Source organism: Perognathus longimembris, chromosome 1 (genome assembly GCF_023159225.1).
Source record: "Perognathus longimembris pacificus isolate PPM17 chromosome 1, ASM2315922v1, whole genome shotgun sequence".
Taxonomy (NCBI): domain Eukaryota; kingdom Metazoa; phylum Chordata; class Mammalia; order Rodentia; family Heteromyidae; genus Perognathus; species Perognathus longimembris.
Window position 1 is genome coordinate 54836870 of NC_063161.1, and position 13630 is coordinate 54850499.

General features: G+C 42.9%; 1 protein-coding gene across 1 annotated transcript; it reads left to right on the forward strand.

Moving 5' to 3' along the window:
* Positions 1-9068: 9068 nt before the first annotated feature.
* On the forward strand, positions 9069-13155 carry LOC125365187 (tubulin alpha-1A chain). Its single transcript, XM_048365107.1, has 4 exons — positions 9069-9222; positions 11183-11405; positions 11528-11676; positions 11957-13155. Exons 1-4 carry the CDS (start codon positions 9220-9222, stop codon positions 12935-12937), a joined length of 1356 nt encoding a protein of 451 aa, XP_048221064.1. The 5' UTR covers positions 9069-9219; the 3' UTR covers positions 12938-13155.
* Positions 13156-13630: the final 475 nt, after the last annotated feature.

Consider the following 13630-nt stretch of genomic DNA (forward strand, 5'->3'; position numbering starts at 1 on the left):
GGACTCAGGGCCTGAGCACTGTCCCTGGCTTCTTTTTGCTCAAGGCCAGCACTCTGACCACTTGAGCCACAGTGCCACTTCTGGCCATTTTCTGTATATGTGGTGCTGGGGAATCGAACCCAGGGCCTCATGTATATGAGGCAGGCACTCTTGCCACTAGGCCATATCCCCAGCCCCTCTGCAGCTTTTTTTGATTACTATTAAATTCCTGTAGCCAGTGCACGACCCAAACTTTCCAATCTGTCACTTCACTTCCATCTTTGTTGAGGCAGAAAGGGGACTGGATGAAGGTAGTTTCCTGTGCATTCCTGTGAGCATGTGTAACTTGAGTCAATGAAGTGAAAACAAATTACAAATTGTGTTGCATGAAAAGCCAGACTACTATCTTTTCCATGTCCATTGCAGGACATAATATCTTCTTTAATGGTTTGGGACATTGTCCAAAATGAAATGTACTCTTTACCTGACTATAACCCATCTGTACATTACCTTTGTAATAATATATATATATATATATATATATCTTTTTTTTTTTTACAAAAAGAATGGTTTGGGGATGGGTTCCAGTGGCTCACAGCTGTAATCCTAGCTACTCAGGAGGCTGAGATCTGAGGATCACTGTTGTAGGCAAAGTCCTTGAGACTCTTATCTCCAGTTAATCACCAAAAAGCTGGAAGTGGAGTTGTGATTCAAGTGGTAGGGTGCTAGCCTTGAGCATAAAAGCTCAAGGTTAGTGCTCAAGCCCTGAGTTCAAGTATCCCAAAAGAGTAGTTTGGTAAATAACTGATCAATGAGTGAGTGAGTTCAAAACATTATATTCCAATGCTGAAAATACATTTGTATACTATAGAATAGTTATTTACTGCTTTTTTTTTTCTTTAAAAACTCTTACTTCTGTAATAAATATTTGAGGGCCAGGGACCAGTGGCTCACATTTGTAATCTGAGATACATAGAAGGCTAAGATGCAGAAAATTGAGGTTTGAAGTCAGACTGGGCAGAAAAGTTCATAAGAGGGGCTGGGAACATGACCTAGTGGCAAGAGTGCTTGACTCCTATACATGAAGCTCTGGGTTCAATTCCCCAGCACCACATATACAGAAAAGAGCCAGAAGTGGCGCTGTGGCTCAAGTGGCAAAGTGCTAGCCTTGAGCAAAAAGAAGCCAGGGACAGTGCTCAGGCCCTGAGTCCAAGCCCCAGGACTGGCAAAAATAAAATATATCTGTATAGCTGGGCCCCAGTGGCTTATGCCTGTAATACTAGCTAATCAGGAGGCTGAGATCTGAGGATCACAGTTTGAAGCCAGCTTGGGCAGGGAAGTCTCCAATTTGCCTCCAATTTATGCTCAAGAAAAGCTGGAAGTGGAGTGTAGCTCAAGTGACACAATGCTATCCTTGAGAAAAACAAAAACAAAAAAACCTCAGGAACAGCACCCTGGCTCTGAGTTAAAGTCCCAAGACTGACACACATTTATTTATTTATTTATTTATTTTGTCTGAGATTGAACTTGAATTTTGTATTTTATGCTTTTGTTCATTGGCTAGTGCTCTACCACCTGAGGTACACCTCCAATCCCATTTTTTAAATTTATTTTGCTCAAGGCTAGTGCTCTAGCACTTAAGCCACAGCTCCACTTCTGGTTTTATTTGGTAGTTAACTGGAGATAATAGTCTCCTGGACTTTTCTCAAGTAGGATTACAAGTATGAGCCACCAGCGCCTGGCAGAGATTAGTTTTGACTTGTTCTTTTTTACTATGTGTCCAATCATTCACCACCAGGATGCTTCCTTTGAATGGTCTCTTTTGTTATCCTTGTCTGTTCATTCTCATTGTAAGTATAATGGTATGAAGACTTCTGCTTTGATTATTGTAATAATTTTCTTGGTCTCCAATCATTTCCCCTACTCTACGTGCCTCAGAAATTCCAGCACTTGGGAAGCTAAATCAGGGGGATATCAAGTTTGAGTCCACCCTGCACTACAGACCAAGTTCCAGGGGGATGGTATCACATTAAGGGGAGGATATCAACATATATGTTACCCTCCTTTCTAAAACACCAAACCAAACCAAACTAAAACAATAACAATAACAATAACAATAAATGTGACTACCAAAACAACTCATTGTTAATTAACTATACTCTCGCCAACTGACACATTATCCACAATTCCCTTACATTCCCCAATCAAATCAATTTCTTTGACTTTCCTTACATAGTTGACCATTATTATACTATGACTTTGCAAATGTTATTTCTTCTATTTAAAGTATTCAGTATTGGAGCTGGGGATATGGCCTAGTGGCAAGAGTGCTTGCCTCGTGTACATGAGGCCCTGGGTTCGACTCCCCAGCACCACATATACAGAAAATGGCCAGAAGTGGCACTGTGGCTCAAGTGGCAGAGTGCTAGCCTTGAGCAAAAAGAAGCCAGGACAGTGCTCAGGCTCTGAGTCCAAGCCCCAGGACTGGCCAAAAAAAAATAAATAAATAAATACATACATAAAGTATTCAGTATTTATTCTTCCAGGCCTGGTGAATCACACCTCTAATCCTAGCTATAATCTGAAGATTGAAGTTTTGAGCAGGAAAGTCAGTGAGACTCATATCCAATTAATCATTAAAAACCTGAAAGTGGAGCTGTACCTCAAGTGGTAGGGCACTAATCTTGAGGGGAAAAAAAGCCAAGGGACAGTTCCCAGACCCTGAGCTCATGCCCCAGAACTGGCTCAAAAATAAATATCCAGGGCTGGGAATATGGCCTAGTGGCAAGAGTGCTTGCCTTGTATACATGAAGCCCAGGGTTCGATTCCCCAGCACCACATATATAGAAAATGGCCAGAAGTGGCGCTGTGGCTCAAGTGGCAGAGTGCTAGCCTTGAAACCAGGGACAGTACTCAGGCCCTGAGTCCAAGGCCCAGGACTGGCACACAAAAAAATAATTATAAATAAATAACTATCCACTCCCCTCCCCTCCCATTTAGTTTAAGAGTCACCATTCTTTTTTTTTTTTTGGCCAGTCCTAGGCCATGAACTCAGGGCCTGAGCACTGTCCCTGGCTTCTTTTTGCTCAAGGCTAGCACTCTGCCACTTGAGCCACAGCGCCACTTCTGGCCATTTTCTGTATATGTGGTGCTGGGGAATCGAACCCAGGGCCTCATGTATATGAGGCAGGCACTCTTGCCACTAGGCCATATCCCCAGCCCAAGAGTCACCATTCTTTTTTTTTTTTTTTTTTTTTGGCCAGTCCTGGGCCTTGGACTCAGGGCCTGAGCACTGTCCCTGGCTACTTCCTGCTCAAGGCTAGCACTCTGCCACTTGAGCCACAGCGCCGCTTCTGGCCGTTTTCTGTATATGTGGTGCTGGGGAATCGAACCTAGGGCCTTGTGTATCCGAGGCAGGCACTCTTGCCACTAGGCTATATCCCCAGCCCCTGGAGTCACCATTCTTAATGAAGGCTTCCATGATAAATTCTATAAAGACTTTTCTTTATCTAGAATTTTTAAAATGTGTTTGCCATTCCTGGGGCTTTAACTCAAGGCCTGGGCACTGTCCCTGAGCATTTTCGCTCAAGGCTAGTGCTCTATCACTTGACCCACAGCTCCAGTTCTGCTTTATTATTGTTGTTGTTGTTGTTATTATTATTGTTTTTGTTAATTGAAGTTTCACAACCTTTCCTGCCCAGACTGGCTTTGATCAATTCTCAGATCTCAGCCTCTTGAATAGGAAGGATTACTGGTGTCAGCCACCAGTACCCAGCTGATTTTTTTTTTAAGTTAACTAAATCTTTATTTTGCACCAAGCATCAAGAAAGAAACTGACTGGCCAGGGCTACCTACGCCTGAACAGAAGTGCACTGACTCGATCTTACAGGCTGACTTTATAGGGAAAACCCACAAACCACAGGGCTATACCTGCCCCCTTTGATCATCCAGCTGAATTTCTGTAACTATTCAAGGTAACAAAGGACAGTATATAAAGTAAATGACATTTGTCTTCAATATTCACAACCTCTATTTCCTACATCGTTTACAATTTTATTAAGAAAAATGTAAATAAATTAAAAAAGAAGCACTATAATGGGCTGGGCACTAGTGGCTCACACCTGTAATCCTAGCAACTCAGGAGGCTGACATCTGAGGATTGCAGTTCAAAGCCAGCCTGGGCAGGAAAGTGCATGAGACTCTTAACTCCAATTAACCACCAAACAAACAAACAAACAAAACCCAGCAGTGGAGCTGTAGAGAGTGCTAGCTTTTAGTAAAAAACCTTATTAAGGGGGCCTGGGAATATGACCTAGTGGTATAGTGCTTGCCTCACATACCTGAAGCCCTGGGTTTGATTCCTCACCACCACCACATATATAGAAAAAGCCATAAGTAGCGCTGTGCCTCAAGTGGTAGAGTGCTAGCCTTGTGGAAAAAGAAGCCATGGACAGTGCTCAGGCCCTGAGTTCAAGCCCCAGGACTGGCAAAAAAAAAATCCCAAAAAACTCAAGGATAGCACCCAGGCCCTGAGTTCAAGTACTGGGACTGGCATAAACAAACAAACAAGAGCAACCCAAAAAGGATTGGAAATGTGGCTCAAATGGTAGAGTGCCTGCCTATTAACAAATTCAAACTCCAGTATCCCCCTCACCAAAAGAAGAGTAAAGAAAAAAGTGTTTGGAGTCATTGAAATGGATGTTCTTCACTAAGAATGAATGTACAACAAAATGAGGAAGAACCTGAACCTTAAGGAACTCCAGCATTTGAAGATTAGAGAAAGAAAGAAAATCCAGCAAAGACCATGTAGATACAAAAATGTAGGAGGGAAACCCAGAGGAAATAGAATTTTGAGGCCAAGGAAAGAAAGTGTTTCAAAGAAGAGATAGTGGTCAACTGTGACAAAGTCTGTCACAGGTCAACAAGAACTAAAAAGTGTCCAGTGGATTTCCTAACAAATGTGGAGGGGGGCTGGGAATATGGCCTAGTGGTAAAGTGCTTGCCTCATATACATGAAGCCCTGGGTTTGATTCCTCAGCACCACATATATAGAAAAATCCAGAAATGGTGGTGTGGCTCAAGTGGTAGAGTGCTAGCCTTGAGCAAAAATAAGCCAGGGACAGTGCTCAGGCCCTGAGTTCAAGCCCCAGGAATGGCAAAAAACAAAACAAACAAACAAATGTGGAGGATTTTTTTTTTTTTTTTTTTTTTTTTTAGTTTCAAGAAGTGGTAGAAGAAGAATCCAAATAGGAACGGGTTTAGGGATGAATAAGAGGTGAAGAAGTAAAAAAAAAACAAAAATAGTTAGACAGGGGCTGGGAATGTGGCTCTGCGGTAGAGTGCTTGCCTAGCATGCATGAAGCCCTGGGTTCAATTCCTCAGCACCACAAACAGAAGAAGCAAGAAGTGGTGCTGTGGCTCAAGAGGGAGAGTGCTAGCCTTGAGCAAAAAGAAGCCAGGGACAGTGCTCAAAAAAAAAAAGTTAGACAATTCTCTTGTGTCCTACATAAGTTATGATACGTCAGTCATATAATGGATTCAACAGGTTTTTGTCTATATTTATAAAACACATGTTGGTAGACATTGGTGGCTCATGCCTGTAATCCTAGCCACTCAGGAGGTTGAGCTTTGAGGATGAAGGTTCCAGGAAACCAGGACTTTCCAGGAAGGAAAGTCCATGAGACTCTCATCTCCAATTAACCACCAGGAAACTGGAAGTGGCACTGTGGCTCAAAGCGGTAGAGCACTAACATTGAGGAACAAAGCTCAGGAACAGTGCCCAGGCCCTGAATTAAGCCTCATGATTGGGGAGTGGGGAGGAACCCACATGTCACTCTCAAACCTATATAGATATGTATATGTCTTAATTCTTCAATTAACTTAGAAGATTAGTCATAAGAGACCATACTAACTCTAAATTCCCTATTTCCTAAGATAATAGACACAGTAAATATTTATTACATTATTAATGTATATTATTACATTATTAATATGCTTGTCAAACATGACAATAGTTAACAAAATATTCACAGAGAGCTATTCATTTAATTCAGCTAAGATGAAGATAATATTTACTGAATGTTTGAAGCTCTGGAAGGATCTAGGACTCACATGTTAGTAGTAGAAAGGTGTAGATATGAAAAAAAAAAAATAGCCAGCCAGTGTCTGTGGCTCATGCCTGTAATCCTAGCTGCTCAGGAGGCTGAGAACTGAGGATCCCAGTTTAAAGCTAACCCAGGCAGGAGAGTCTCTGAGACTCTTATCCCCAATAAACTACAAAAAAGGCCAGATGTGGAACTATGGCTCAAATGATAGAGCACTAACCTTGACCAAAGGAATCTCAGAGACTACTACACTCAGGCACTGAGGATGGCATTGAAATGACACAAAAAGGGGCTGGGGATATGGCCTAGTGGCAAGAGAGCTTGCCTCGTATACATGAGGCCCTGGGTTCGATTCCCCAGCACCACATATACAGAAAATGGCCAGAAGTGGCTCTGTGGCTCAAGTGGCAGAGTGCTAGCCTTGAGCAAAAAGAAGCCAGGGACAGTGCTCAGGCCCTGAGTCCAAGGCCCAGGACTGGCCAAAAAAAAAAAAAAAAAAAAAAAGTCAGGTAATAAAAATTCCACAAATATCGAGGGAAAAAATGTTAACTAAAATTTCACAAAATGTAAAAGTTTCACTAAATGACAACTAAAGTATTATGGTGTAGAGAATGAATCTTAGCAGAAGCTTTACCCATGTATACTGAAGCAAGTTAAAGAAAAAAATAAGAACTAGTTTAAAAAAATATATATATATAGCTTTCCATAGTTTGAATGTTAAGTCAGATAAGGAACAAAGACAATAGATGATTTATTTCCCTCCAGTTTCATTTATATGTTTAAGGTTTCAGTGTTCAGCTTATTTCTGACCTAGATCTTATTGTTACTTATGCTCTAGGGGGAGGAAAAACCTTTCATTTACATAAGGGACAGAATGGCTCTGAGATAGAATTACAAAGACTCATTTGCAGGAACCCTCCTCTTTCTTTTACTCTGAAAAATGCAGAAAGTACAGACTATTGAGATAGTTTTTGATCTTTTATATTACAAAAATATTAAAGAAATATTATTTTTTAAAAATCAAGAATGTGTCTCTCATTCTGAGAAGATTTCTACATTTTACCATGGTCAAACAGTGTGCGTGTGTTTTTAAGAGTACTAAAACAGAAAGTAGTATTTTGAAAGAAGTATTTTGAATGAATTGTTTATCAATCCTTATGCACTGTATGCCATTTAACTCTTAGTCTTGTAAAATGTACTTAATGGGTTCAAAAAGAAGCATTTGAATCATCCTCAATCCTGTTGCTTTATTTTTTACCTGCTAAAATAATGGAGATGATAGGTTTTCTTCAAGTGGATCAAGTGGTTTGTATGTTGAGTTCTTTTTTTTCCCCCCTCTACCAAAGACTTCTACAGGAAATTTAACCAAGAAGAGCTGTGGATAGCAGACTAGAAAAATTGCTGGTCGCCATTGTGATAACACACTTGCAGCAGCTGTTTCTCAAGTCCCTCCCCCGCCCCCACTCGGTCAGCCCGCCCAGCCAGAATGAATGGGCTCTGTTGCACACCACTGTTCCCGGCTGCAGACCCTGAAAATTTGGCACTGAGAAGCAAAAAAGGAAAATGAGCTGTCAAAAATCCAAAATTTTTAACTTCAGTAACCAAACAAACCTTTCCCTCTGAGATTTCATCAGCAGTGCTAACTAGTCCACAGTTCATGCACTCCATTCCTACTGATTGCTCATCCCTACTGATAACAGAGCCTTTCTAAATAGACAAGGAATGTGACCGCAATCCATTTCCTAGGGGTGAAAGGAAAGCCTTTTTGTCTCCAGAGGCAATTGAGCAACCACCAGCATCTCCAGTTGAATAGCAAGGGTGTGAGGCAGTTCTGATTCCCACACTGAAGCCCAACTGCAGAAGAAGGCTATTTACTGAATCCACACAAAAATACAGAAAAGCAGGGAAATGCAGTTGTGCCCATGGTGCACTGTTGTTTGTGGATAGAAGCAATGCTCAACACCAAACCATTTTTTTACATTAGATAACGCTCCTCTTTCTAATTTGATGTCTTAGATTTTTACTAGATATTTTCCAGAAAAGAGAACAATGCAGGAGTATAACTACACACATGTGTGGAACCAGTTTCTGAACTGAATTCTTTCTCCCATATTTTTCAATTGTATCAGAAAAGATGACTCATTTCCATGGATAGTATACCACATAGAAACAATGTATAGACTCCTGATAAAAGAATCTCTAGCAAACTAGCCACGATTTGTTCATTAATTCTTACTTATTGCTAAGTTAGAACTATTTTGAATGTGTATGTGTGTTCTTGGAAGTGCTAGAGATTGAACCTAATCCTTCTGTCATGATAAGCAAGTGCTCAGCCTCTGGGCTGCGTCAGCCAGCATTTGTGTTCTTTATCCAGAATTCTCTTTCCATTTCCTACTTTTGTTTAGCTAATTGTGTGTATGTGCATGCAAAACCCAAGTCTGAAAATAAATCAGTGGAACTCGAGAACTTATTTTGAATAGCTGAATCTTTTTAAATTAAAAAAGTCACATTTACCCAAGTCATTTTGAACATCTCTCCCAAGAATCTGCTCTCCTTTATTTTTAAAGCAATTAGGGATGTTGAATTCTAACCAATTCTACCGAGTTTAGTATCCTATGAAGAAGCTGGGACTAATTTCCATAAATACTTAATCCCAACACAAATTCTGTGATTATGGGCAGGGAAAGCCTTACATGGGCGTTTTCACTGCAGTCTGAGGCTTAAGTAACATAAACTCATCCCACCCCTGCCTTCTTTTTTTCCCTTTTTTCTTCTCCGCAACCCCACCCCATAATGGGTGCTGGCTGGGCTGCCTTAGCACAGCCTCTTTGTCTGAAGGATGCAGTCTATGGATGCTAGGGGAAAAGGGGTGGGGGGAGAGATTACCTCATCCCATGTCGCTTGCACCAATCACCACTCTTCTGCCGCGGCTTCTCTGGGCAGATTGAGGGGTCTGGACCAACAGGAAAAGGCCTTGGCCCATCCCCATGGTGACCGAGCTGTATATAGGGAGCTGCATCCGCCCCGGGCCGCAGGTTCTCTTACATCGACCTCCTAAGAGTCGCGCTGTAAGAAGCAACAACCCCTCCTCTCGTCTCCACGCCGCCATCCGTCCCGCAGCCGCCAAGCAGCAAACATGGTGAGAATTCCTTTTTCTCGGCCTCTTTGGGAAGCTGGTGGGTGGAGTCAAGGCTTCAGAAAATCTACTTGGGAACAATCTTAAACTCTATTCTTTTGTAACCCTCTTCGGATGAAAGGAGATCGTATGCTTTGTCTGACTCAAGTCCTTGCCGCAGTGCGGGGGAGAAGGAGGGGACAGAAATTCGCCCCAAACTGAAAAAACAGGGGGAAAGAACAAAGGTGGCGCGAGGGAGTTTTTGTTATCTGAGAACCCTGGGGACCCAAAGAGACCCGACCCGTCTGACCAGACCGAAGCTTCGGTCTAGGGCAGGGAAGGCGGCGAGGTCGGCCTTCCAGTGTGTGCGCACCGGGCTCCAGTGTGTGCGCACCGGACTCGTGGAGCTCGGGGAGGCCCTTTTCTTCCTCCTGTGGTCTCCAGAAGCAAGGAGAAAGGGGTGTGTGTGTGTGTGTGTGTGTGTGTGTGTGTGTGGCTGTGGGGACAGGACAAAGCCTTAAATCTGTGGTCTGGGGTTTTCTTTTTTTTAATTCCGGTCGGGTTTGATAGCGTTTTAGAAAGATAACTCGCGCAGTAGTTCCTGTTGGAGCCCATGACAGCCAGTGCCAAAAGGCGCAGGGGCGGAGTTGTTTGTTTCTTGCTTCTCTGTCTTTTTGGGCGGGGTTCTCTCTCTCGAAAACCTCCTCTCTCTGGGGACTTTTGTAAAAAAGCCTTTGACCCTAGCCGAACTGTAGGTTCCAAAGACTGAACTTTTCACGGTTAAAATTTAGAGGAAATTATTGTTCTCTTTTGGACCCTAAGCACAATTCATCTAACAATGGAGACGCCATGAGAGAAAGAGAGAGAGGCAGGCAGGCAGGCAGGCAGGCAGGCGGAGAGACAGACATTTGATGTCCCTGGTTAGCCAGGGAGAAAAGACCATTTTGTGAGACACCCCCCCCCCCCAATTGTACTCTAATTATCAGAACCCGGGGAAACGCCCTTCCCCGCCCCCACTCACCATGGATCAGACAATGAAAGTGTAGCCAGAATGCCCAGAGAACCTATCTAAAGGTAAAAGGATATGAATATTAAGTCATAGGTAGAAACAGGATGGAAATGCTATTTTGTTTTATATAAGCTCACTATCCTTTCACTGAATTTTTTAAAATTGATGTTTCTCTTAGGAGCTATTGTTTTAAAGATACTAACACTTTTTTTTTTCAATGTTTTCAGTGAAGAAGATTCTGGGAATACTTTAAAATAAGTAAAATTGCTGCAGACAAAGGAGAATTAGACTCTGCACCCAGATGTCTTTTGTTCTAGTGCATCTTCATTAATTCATTTCAGTTCATGGTCCCAGACTAGGGTAGAGGACTACCACTGGCAAAGGAACACAATGAGATCATATAGGCAATTGCTGAAAATAGAGCTTACACTGTTAAATAATGTAGAAGATAGCACAGGCTAGCACCAGGCACCACAAATCAGCAATGCAGCAATGCAGACCTTGTGTAGCTTTAACTCTGTAGTATTTATGGGTTCTGCAGATAGACTGCAAAAGGGTGTGGCTTCTAGCCTCAGCTGCAACACAGATGTCCATCCTGAAATTCCAGGTCCTGTTTAAAAGAAACCTTTCTTTTTTACTTAGAGGAAGCAATTGAATGAATTCCAACTAATGATTTAATATAATTATATTTTACAAAATCTGTGCTGTGAATAGTTTTAAAATATTAAAAGCCTTCAAGTATGGCCAAAGGGAACAATGGGCTCTCACAGCGCTTAGCAGTACCAAGCTTCATTATTATTCAGACCACACCCATTTGCAGCATTTCTAGTAGGTGCTTTTCATTAATTATTTCTGCAATAATCAGGATATCACTCCAAATACATTGTATATTACCAGAAATCTTTTAGGAATTTAATGAAAATTCAAAATGTACATGCAGCTTAATTTAATTTTTTTCTTTTCTCCTTTCCACAGCGTGAGTGCATCTCCATCCACGTTGGCCAGGCTGGTGTCCAGATTGGCAATGCCTGCTGGGAGCTCTACTGCCTGGAACACGGCATCCAGCCTGATGGCCAGATGCCAAGTGACAAGACCATTGGGGGAGGAGATGACTCCTTCAACACCTTCTTCAGTGAGACAGGCGCTGGCAAGCACGTGCCCAGGGCAGTGTTTGTAGACCTGGAGCCCACAGTCATTGGTGAGTTGTCCTCGGTCACTAACACAAGGGTCCTGGGACAAGAGATCTGTCCAGGGGCTCCACAATGGCCCAGGCTTGTGCAGGTTGCAAGTGGTGAGTGGTTTGTTTTCTTCCTTTGGCAGATGAAGTTCGAACTGGCACCTACCGTCAGCTTTTCCACCCTGAGCAGCTCATCACAGGCAAGGAAGATGCTGCTAACAACTATGCCCGTGGGCACTACACCATTGGCAAGGAGATCATTGACCTTGTCTTGGACCGGATCAGAAAGCTGGTATGTTTATTCTTGAGAATAAGGCTCATTAGCAGATAGAAGAAAGGCATTTGAAAAAGTTGCTTTTTCAAAAACAGAACTGAAATGGGATACTCAGACTATTACTTTAGTAAAATGCTAAGTAATTACAAGAATGTCTGCCTTTTCTCTTTTTAAACTAGAGATTGGACTCAAGACTTCATTGAAGATCTAAGTCCTTAGAGAGATTTTTTTTTTTCTTTTTAAAGACAGTCTGTTTACTTGGCTGTTAAACTTGGCTTTCTTCCTTTGTGTTTTGCAGGCTGACCAGTGCACAGGGCTTCAGGGCTTCCTGGTCTTCCACAGCTTTGGTGGGGGAACCGGCTCTGGGTTCACCTCCCTGCTGATGGAGCGTCTCTCTGTGGACTATGGCAAGAAGTCCAAGCTGGAGTTCTCCATCTACCCTGCCCCCCAGGTGTCCACAGCTGTAGTTGAGCCCTACAACTCCATCCTCACCACCCACACCACCCTGGAGCACTCAGACTGTGCCTTCATGGTGGACAATGAGGCCATCTATGACATCTGTCGTAGAAACCTTGACATTGAGCGCCCAACCTACACTAACCTAAACAGGTTGATAGGTCAAATTGTGTCTTCCATCACAGCTTCCCTGAGATTTGATGGGGCCCTGAATGTTGACCTGACAGAATTCCAGACCAACCTGGTGCCCTATCCCCGTATCCACTTCCCCCTGGCCACCTATGCCCCTGTCATCTCTGCTGAGAAAGCCTACCATGAACAGCTTTCTGTAGCAGAGATCACCAATGCTTGCTTTGAGCCAGCCAACCAGATGGTGAAATGTGACCCTCGCCATGGTAAATACATGGCCTGCTGCCTGTTGTACCGGGGTGATGTGGTTCCTAAAGATGTCAATGCTGCCATTGCCACCATCAAGACCAAGCGTACCATCCAGTTTGTGGATTGGTGTCCCACTGGTTTCAAGGTTGGCATCAATTACCAGCCTCCCACTGTGGTTCCTGGTGGAGACCTGGCCAAAGTACAGCGAGCTGTGTGTATGCTGAGCAACACCACAGCCATTGCTGAGGCCTGGGCTCGGCTGGACCACAAGTTTGACCTGATGTATGCCAAGCGTGCCTTTGTCCACTGGTACGTGGGGGAGGGGATGGAGGAAGGAGAGTTCTCTGAGGCCCGTGAGGACATGGCTGCCCTAGAGAAGGATTATGAGGAGGTTGGTGTGGATTCTGTTGAAGGAGAAGGTGAGGAAGAAGGAGAGGAGTACTAAAAGCAAAATGTCACAAAGGTGCTGCTTTTACAGGGAAGCTTATTCTGTTAAAAACACTGAAAAATTGTGGTCTGATCAGTTTTTTGTATGTACCAGTGTATGCTGTCATATACAATTACTGGCTTACTGACTTATGCTTTAAAACATGAACACTTTGTCATAGACCCAAGCTGTCCATTTCTCTGATGGGTTTCGAATAAAGTATTCCCTGTCTTAAAGAGTTGTGTTTTGATTTCTATTTGGGTGTCAAAACATTTTTATGTACTAGTTTGTGCAGCTGGAGTGGTACAAGGACAGTCTTTAGACAGTTTCAAGCCCTGGGTTCAAACAAATAAAGTATTCAGAACTTTGAAAAGAAGAAAAATAACTTGGTTGTGAGTTAAGTATAAATGATGAAGTGAGTTTTTTATTTATTGGTTTATTTTTTTGCCTGTCCTGGGGCTTGATTGAACTCTGGGCCTGAGTACTGTCCCTGGCTTCCTTTTGCTCAACGCTAGCACTACTACTTTGAGCCACAGTGCCACTTCCAGCTTTTTCTGTTTATGTGGTGCTGAGGAGTCCAACGTAGGGCTTCATACATGCTAGGCAAGCACTCTACCGCTAAGTACTGCTAAGCTACATTCTCAGCCCTGTAGTGAGTTTTTATTTCATTTAAAATTATTTAAATTTAAAATTATAAAGCTGGGTCTGGGG

Excerpts from the sequence above, each read along its gene's own strand:
- LOC125365187 (XM_048365107.1), top strand. Across the intron at positions 11,406-11,527 it reads CCTGGAGCCCACAGTCATTG|ATGAAGTTCGAACTGGCACC; the intron begins GTGAGTTGTCCT and ends TTCCTTTGGCAG. Across the intron at positions 11,677-11,956 it reads TGGACCGGATCAGAAAGCTG|GCTGACCAGTGCACAGGGCT; the intron begins GTATGTTTATTC and ends TGTGTTTTGCAG.